The 8,962-nt window shown below is 38.8% G+C and overlaps 1 protein-coding gene across 4 annotated transcripts in view; it reads left to right on the top strand.

Annotated features, from left to right (window-relative positions):
* The window catches only part of LOC108280050 (zinc finger protein 850), a 19,432-nt gene extending 11,422 nt beyond the window's left edge, over positions 1–8,010 (top strand). For 2 of the 4 annotated variants that reach the window (XM_053688339.1, XM_053688341.1), the window contains one exon: positions 2,846–8,010. In XM_053688339.1, coding sequence (XP_053544314.1) covers positions 5,498–7,024 — 1,527 coding nt within the window. In that variant the 5' untranslated portion in view covers positions 2,846–5,497 and the 3' untranslated portion in view covers positions 7,025–8,010. Of the gene's footprint in view, positions 2,602–2,845 lie in introns of all 4 variants that reach the window. The other 2 variants (XM_053688340.1, XM_017494799.3) reach the window with 2 other exon arrangements.
* Positions 8,011–8,962: the final 952 nt, after the last annotated feature.

The following is an 8,962-nucleotide window of genomic DNA, read 5'->3' as shown; positions in this document are numbered from 1 at the left end:
ATTTTCTTCCCCCTACCGCTCTCCCCAAGATTACGCTCCGACCAGTCCTGTGAATTATCAATAAAATTACATATTACTCATACTAGGTCCACCTCATGTTTATTTCATGTCATTTTTATCCACAACACCACCCCTATGTGAAAATGTCCAAATTGGGCCCAAAGTGTCAATATTTTGTGTGGCCACCATTATTTTCCAGCACTGCCTTAACCCTCTTGGGCATGGAGTTCACCAGAGCTTCACAGGTTACCACTGGAGTCCTCTTCCACTCCTCCATGACGACATCACGGAGCTGGTAGATGTTCGAGACCTTGTGCTCCTCCACCTTCTGTTTGAGGATGCCCCACAGAGGCTCAATAGGGTTTAGGTCTGGAGACATGCTTGGCCAGTCTATCACCTTCACCCTCAGCTTCTTTAGCAAGGCACTGGTCGTCTTGGAGGTGTGTTTGGGGTCGTTATCGTGCTGGAATACTGCATACTGATCATGCTCTGCTTCAGTATGTCACAGTACATGTTGGCATTCATGGTTCCCTCAATGAACTGTAGCTCCCCAGTGCCGGCAGCACTCATGCAGCCCCAGAACATGACACTCCCACCACCATGCTTGACTGTAGGCAAAACACACTTGTCTTTGTACTCCTCACCTGGTTGCCGGCACACACGCTTGACACCATCTGAACCAAATAAGTTTATCTTGGTCTCATCAGACCACAGGGCATGGTTCCAGTAATCCATGTCCTTAGTCTGCTTGTCTTCAGCAAACTGTTTGCGGGCTTTCTTGTGCATCATCTTTAGAGGAGGCTTCCTTCTGGGACGACAGCCATGCAGACCAATTTGATGCAGTGTGCGGCGTATGGTCTGAGCACTGACAGGCTGACCCCCCACTCCTTCAACCTCTGCAGCAATGCTGGCAGCACTCATACGTCTATTTCCCAAACACAACCTCTGGATATGACGCTGAGCATGCATACTCAACTTCTTTGGTCGACCATGACGTTCTGTTCTGAGTGGAACCTGTCCTGTCCGCTGTATGGTCTTGGCACTCTTCTTATAGCCTAGGCCATCTTTATGTAGAGCAACAACTCCTTTTTTTTCATATCCTCAGAGAGTTCTTTGCCATGAGGTGCCATGTTGAATTTCCAGTGACCAGTATGAGGGAGTGTGAGAGCGATGACACCAATTTTAACATGCCTGCTCCCCATTCATACCTGAGACCTTGTAACACTAACAAGTCACATGACACCGGGGAGGGAAAATGGCTAATTGGGACCAATATGTACATTTTCACTTAGGGGTGTACTCACTTGTTGCCAGCGGTTTAGACATTAATGGCTGTGTGGTGAGTTATTTTGAGGGGACAGCAAATTTACACTGTTACACAAGCTGTACACTCACTACTTTACATTGTAGCACAGTGTCCTTTCTTCAGTGTTGTCACGTGAAAAGATATCAAATATTTACAAAAATGTGAGGGGTGTACTCACTTTTGTGAGATACTGTGTGTATGTATGTATGTATGTATGTATATATATATATATATATATGTGTGTGTGTGTATATATATATATATATGTGTGTGTATATGTATGTGTGTGTGTGTGTGTGTGTGTGTGTGTGTGTGTGTAATTTATTTTATAGTATTTATGCATTATTTTTATGGATGCACAAAAAGCACCCAATTAATCTACAGTCCTACATTAATAATAAAAACTCCCTTTCAATGCACCTTGTGGTTTTTGTTGCTCATGGCCTTTAGGAATATTATTTTACTTGTGATCATAATGTTTTAATTAGACATTACAGATGTTACTCCCGCTACACTCTCAGTGCATCTACACTGCGTGTAAGGAGCAACACGGCCTCGTTACTAACGCATCAATTCCGTTATAATAAACAACAGAATTTACACTGCAAGCGTGCAAATACGGAATATAATGACAAATTTAAACTAAACTAAAACTTTTTAGCAGCTTGCACCAGTTTCCCCAACCCCTTACACAGAGTGGAGCATTTTGGATATAAACATAAGTTTCTGCTCGTGCAGCACTGTATGATCTCCATGGTGTTTAGTATAAAATGTGCCCCTGCCTTAGAGGACTTGGAGGTTACACACTTTCTTCCTCATACACGTGACAAGTTCGCCACCGTCTGATGGTGACTGAGGTCATGTTGGGAATAAAGGTAACGCTGACAAAGTAAACTAAAGAAAGTAATTGTCGGTGACATTATCGGGTGTTTGCTAATACTAGCGTGCGTATGACGTCATGTGATGTCGTGGCTTCTACTTCCGGTTAGTAAAAAAAAAACCCGCTAGTGTTATATTTGAGATGATATTACCTTTCTAAAATCCACACACTAGACAGTAGTGCGGAGTGCATAGTGGAAGATTGGTTCAGAAAGAGTCCCTATTATGTTGAAATGAAAAGATGCGTGCTGTTCTTATCAGTTAAATATTTTTCTGTTTTAATTGGAAACACTACAATTTTATTTTTTTAGAATGAGCTCTGAAAACAGAGGTGGACACAGGAGGTATGTGCATGCTTGGAGAACCACAAGCAGGCTTTGGCCAGCTCTCCATCTCACCTGGAGATTAATCCACAGGTGTATGTTTGTAGAATAATTTACAATGGCTTCGAATGCAGCTCAAACAATCAGAATCAATGACTGGAACTATCCGTTTTTATTTATTTTTTTTAAACTAAGTTTCAACTGTGCTCCTTAAATTTTTATTTTGCTCTTATGTTTTTGTGATTAGGAGCATAAGTGCTCCTTAAATTGTAAGTGTAATATCTACCCTAATGTGTAGTTAATTGCTGCAAAACTAAAATATACTTTTTATTTTCAGCAACAGGACCAGAGACGGGCTCCACAGCAGCAACAACGTGACGAAGTTGATGAGACATTTGTACTTTTTGAAGAATGTTGTCTTTTTTTTTTTTTCTTTAGCTACGATTATTTATTGATTTATGTGGTTAATAATTTATTAATTGATAATATTTATCAAATTATTATTATTTTTGTTCTGCATATGAATTTGTTAAGATTACAAAATAATTATTTCGCTTAATGGTTATATATTAGCTTAGTAAGTGTGGGGGAGGGGGGGATAATGACAAAATGCTGATGAATAAATGCTGTAAATGTGTTGCTGCTATAAATGGTTGCTTGAGGCACAGGTGTGTCTTATGAGTACATTTTGAGATGATGGGTTGAATAGAAATTTCACAACAAATACCATTATATCTGCATTATTTTAATTGCTTCCATCAAAATCAGTTTCCTTTAAAAACATTTGAAGTTGAAGGCAGGGAATTAAATACAGTCCTATAATGGTTTTAAAGTAAACAAATTCGCTTCATAAAGGAATGGCTCAAGAATCGCATATCCACCTCTGACCAAAGGAGTGAGATATGTTAGAAATAAAGGTGGAGTTGAGGCTGAATAATTGTCATGGGAGACACGTAAGCAGCCACTTATGTATTTTTGAGTTGTGATTGAAAGGATTAAATGATCAGATTCCTGACCATGGTCATTGGGACATACTCAACATGTTCCAACAGTGTTCAGTTATAACATTGCCACAATGAATATAGGAATCACAAGGTTACATGGCTGGAATGTTATTTGGTACGTCATTGCAACAACTATGGTTCGGTCCGGTTACATCTTCACAACATAACTGTGTTAGCTGGGTTCAGGTAAATGCTCACACTTTATGTGGCCTTTAGATTATTTATAAAGGAACTGATTTCATTGCATGTTTCTGTTGTAAATTCTGAAATGATTAGCAGATTAGCAAATAAAAAGACAAGCTAACTAAAGTTCATTAGATGGAGATGTGTAACACTTTCTCCACTTGTTAGATAGTGTTGTGGAATCTTCTTCAGCAAAAAGCACTCTAAGAATCTCGGGGTCTTGATATCAAAAAATAGACTTTATTATTCAAACAACAAAAGCCGAGCTGGTCTTTAGATCAACTCCCTAGCTTATCTTTGATGCATGCTTTCACACAATTCTTAGTTCAATTTAGAATTGAAATACGTTACGTGCTTATGTACTGATTAATATTTGATTATACTCCTTAAGCATAAGTTTTAATGGATTAACTCATTTATTGATTATAACTAGTTAATACTCTTTCATAGCTTATACTTTGATTATACATGGGTGAATTACACTTTGATTGATTAAAATATTCCATACTTTGAAATCCATATAGCACTGACTTTCATTATATGGCGAAGAATGGGGTCTTATTAAGGTTTTATTTAAAAGGCTTTGTTTGGGGTGGAACGGAAGATTTGTGCTCATGCTCAAAACTAATGTTTTATAGTTTCTTAGCAATTTGTAAAAATATACATTATCATTCAAAAGTTTTCCGTCAATGCTGTTTCAGATATAACTATAAAAAACAAGTGTAATACGAATCAAGTGTTGTCGACTTAGGTTTCCGAATAAGACTGTAAACTTTCTGCCACATTTGGGTAATATCCATATTTTCATGTCTTTTTTCTTCATAACGATGAACCAGAAAAGAGTGCTACTTAATGGGTACCATTTACTCCAGTCCCTTTTTACTTCCACAGTCAAAAAAAAGCCAATTCTGTGTGCATACACACAGCCCTAACCCTCACCCAATTTACAATATCATGTAGGGATGATAACGTCATTATGCAATTCCTCTAAATAATGTAAATTAATGCAAGGTCAAGCAAACTGCAATAGTTGGAGGAGCTTGCAATTTTTAAAAATTTCTGCAGATTTGGGCCATGTGACATCATCACAACATGTATTCAGTCAAAGCCCTCTGCGGTTCACGTGAGTACAACTAAAAGGTCTCATTTACCAAAAAACATCACTGAGAAAGACCTTGCAAACAATTTCACCAATTATCCAGTTATCTCAAAAGAGGCACATAAAAAATATGCAGCTGAACGCTACAGTCCAATTCCAAGTTGAGACGTTTTGTAAAATGTAAATAAAAACAATACAATTTGCAAATCAGATTTCTGATTTGCAAATCAGAAACATATGTTATTTACAATAGAACTCAGAAAACATCTGAAAAAATAAGGTAATTTTTAGTTTGATTGCTGCAACACATCTCAAAAAAGTTGGGACAGGGGCAACAAAAGTGTGGAAAAGTAAGTGTTACTAAAAAAAGAAACAAAAAAAGAAAATTTTTTACAGCTAATTAATTTAACTGCCACTTCTTAGTCCCTCAGAAATGAATATGGGATGGAATCTGGATAGAAACATATGTTGCTCTAAAACCTGTATATATGTTTCAGCATTTATGGTGCCTTTCCAGTTGTGCAAATTGTAACATTACAAATCTTAAATTACAAAGCTATTACAGCCATTAAAGGTGAGTGATTGGGTGGTCAAACTGTATTACAGTATTATAGGAGATGTTTCCAAAAATAATTCCATAAACAGATGAGGACAAAATGTAAAATTATTTAAGCATCTTCAATAATTTTATTTTGTTTTCCAGATGTACCACTGCTCAGATTGTGGGAAGAGTTTTACTGAAAGTCATCATCTCAAAGATCATGAGCGCATTCACACAGGAGAGAAGCCATATGACTGCTCCAAGTGTGGGAAGAGTTTTACTATTCAGAGTCATCTCCAACGACACCAGTGTATCCATACTGGGGAGAAGCCGTATCACTGTGGACAGTGTGAGAAGAGTTTTACTTGCCAGAGTAATCTCCAACGACATGAGCGCATTCACACAGGAGAGAAGCCGCATCACTGTGGACAGTGTGGGAAGAGTTTTACCCAACTATGTGATCTCCAACGACACCAGCGTATCCACACAGGGGAGAAGCCGTATCATTGTGGACAGTGTGGGAAGAGCTTTACTCGTCAGAGTCATCTCCAACAGCATGAGCGCATTCACACAGGAGAGAAACCGTACTACTGTGGACAGTGTGAGAAGAGTTTTACCCAGCTATGTGATCTCCAACGACACCAGCGTATCCACACAGGGGAGAAGCCATATCACTGTGGACAGTGTGGGAAGAGTTTTACTAGACAGAGTGCTCTCCAACGACATGAGCATATTCACACCGGACAGAAACCGTATTACTGTGGACAGTGTGAGAAGAGTTTTACTTGCCAGAGTGCTCTCCAACGACATGAGCTCATTCACACAGGAGAGAAGCCGTATCACTGTGGACAGTGTGAGAAGAGTTTTACCCAGCTATGTGATCTCCAACGACACCAGCGTATCCACACAGGGGAGAAGCCGTATCACTGTGGACAGTGTGGGAAGAGTTTTATTTGTCAGAGTCATCGCCAACAGCATGAACGCACTCATACAGGAGAGAAGCCGTACTACTGTGGACAGTGTGGGAAGAGTTTTACCCAACTATGTACTCTCCAACAGCATGAGCGCATTCACACAGGAGAGAAGCCGTATTACTGTGAACAGTGTGGGAAGAGTTTTACTGGTCAGAGTACTCTCCAACGACACCAGCGTATCCACACAGGGGAGAAGCCGTATCATTGTGGACAGTGTGGGAAGAGTTTTACTCATCAGAGTAATCTCCAACGACATGAGCGCATTCACACAGGAGAGAAGCTGTATCACTGTGGACAGTGTGAGAAGAGTTTTACTTGCCAGCATAATCTCCAACAGCATGAGCGCATTCACACAGGACAGAAGCCGTATTACTGTGGACAGTGTGAGAAGAGTTTTGCTTGCCAGAGTACTCTCCAACAACATGAGCGTATTCACACAGGACAGAAGCCATATCACTGTGGACAGTGTGGGAAGAGTTTTACTCGTCAGAGTCATCTCAAACGACATGAGCGCATTCACACAGGAGAGAAACCGTATCACTGCTCGCAGTGTGGGAAATGTTTTCGTGACCAGAGGGCCCTCCACGGCCACCAGCAGAGTCATACAGGACAGAATCCATACCTCTGCAGACAATGTGGGCGGAGATATACTAATTCAAGTTCATTAATGACACACAAGTGCTCAAACATAAAGCCATCAGATTTAGCCATGTGAATTTGTCAAATTAAGATATATATTTAAATTTTTTAAAGTGAGGTAGAGAGACCTTCAGGCATAAAACTATAATATTATTTTATTTGTAATGGAATCTACTATTCTGTTGCATGGGATTTTATTGCTTACTCTCTGGGTTTTAGCAAAATTCATGATTTTATTTTGTTTTCCTGTTTTTCCCCAAACACTTCAATAGCAAGCATGGAATACACATATTTAACCAGTGGGAATGCCCACTTTAATTGACCAATCCAGACCTCTGAGTCAGACACATGACTTTGACCTCTCCCTCTAACACAACACTTTTCATTTTAAATGATTTTTAAATGCGAGCTAGAATTTGCTATCTAAAATGTCGCATTGTGGATTCTATCGAACTGAACACCTTTCCAAGCCAACAGAAGAGGGTTTTGTTTACAGACAATTTGGAAAGGTAATTCTTGTCCAACTTGCTCTGTCTTTGAAGCATCCATTTAACTATAGCTAACTACACTGTATGGCCTGACCACCACACCCATATATGCCTTTTGAACATCCTCTGATGAACGGCATCCAATCCATGGTCCCTTGAGCCCAGTGTTCCTGATATAGTTTTCAGCTTTACTGCAACCCTGACCAGGATAACACAGTTACACAGTAAGATCAGTGAATGGATTTTTATTGTATATATGTTCCTTTAAGAAGTAAGAAAATGTTTGTATGACTATTAAGAGAGTACATCACCAGGGGTCTGGGTTTTATGACCCCTTCACTTTAGTAAATCACGTTTAATAATCCACCAAGTTTATACTTTCCTTATTAATCAACAAAAATTCTCCATAATGCAAATCATAAGTGGGTTTTCTCATAGTTGTGTAATTTCCTATTGAAAATGTGAAATGCTACATTCATAAATCTTCAGATGCTTTGCTTTGACACTCAGATTAGCTCATGTATATTAATCATCCTTCATGTTTCTCCAACTTGAATAAAGTTTACATGTGGGATATTTTATGAGTTTAATATTTGAATTAGATTACTACCAGTTATTTAATCAATAGATTTTGAATGATGCTATTAATATGCTGGGCAAAAGTCCCCTAAAAGGATTCTATTATAATGGGCTAAATATTTCAGATATCACAGAATAAATCTGACGCACTGCCTCACAGCATTGTCATATTCTTAGGTTTACTCCAGACCAAATTATTCAAATTGAATTTAAATATGGAGACAGAGATTAGAAACTGCAAAACACTGATGCTGCATTGCCAGGTTAGGCATTCAGCAAAGATGATCAGGAGACTGAATTGATCACACTATTATTCACTTTGAGTGTCTTTAGATCACCAGCAGAATCTAAATGCAAAATCTCACCAGCAAAATCTAAATGTGTGAAAAGGCCTTGCTCATGTAGAAAGGACAGAAAAGAGAATGGAGGGGAAATAAGTAAGAAGGCAGTCTGAGTAAGGGAATGTTCTCATCTCTGGTCTTGGTGTGTTCAGTCACAAAGATCCGCTGTAACAAAAAACACGCTACAAGTCATATTCAGAGACAGCTCTAGATATAAACCTTTCATAAAGAATGTTAAATATAATATATAGAAATGCTCTGGAGTCCTGAAATCATCTGTACTATCACCAAGCTAACAGATGGTGCGTGTGAGGTACATAAGGCACATTTAACATAAAGTTAACATTGTTGAGCTTTTGTGATCTTTACTCACCAAGAAATCTAACTGCTGCCAACTCATAATGAGTGTGTGTGTGTGAGAGAGAGAGAGAAAGAGAGACAGATTCCACCAGTTAAATCGTTTTCCTGCAACCTTAAACTTCAGCTCTAAACGGTCTTCAATCTCCAACAGTCATTACACATAAACAGTCATCATCTCTCTCTGTCTCAGTTCACTGTTTGTTCACTCTTAGAGTTCACTCTTTGTTCTCCAGAATTCTCCAGTAC

Source organism: Ictalurus punctatus, chromosome 19, assembly GCF_001660625.3.
Source record: "Ictalurus punctatus breed USDA103 chromosome 19, Coco_2.0, whole genome shotgun sequence".
Classification (NCBI taxonomy): Eukaryota; Metazoa; Chordata; class Actinopteri; order Siluriformes; family Ictaluridae; genus Ictalurus; species Ictalurus punctatus.
The sequence above is the reverse complement of the archived record's forward strand: the minus strand, read 5'-3'. Positions and strand labels throughout refer to the sequence as shown.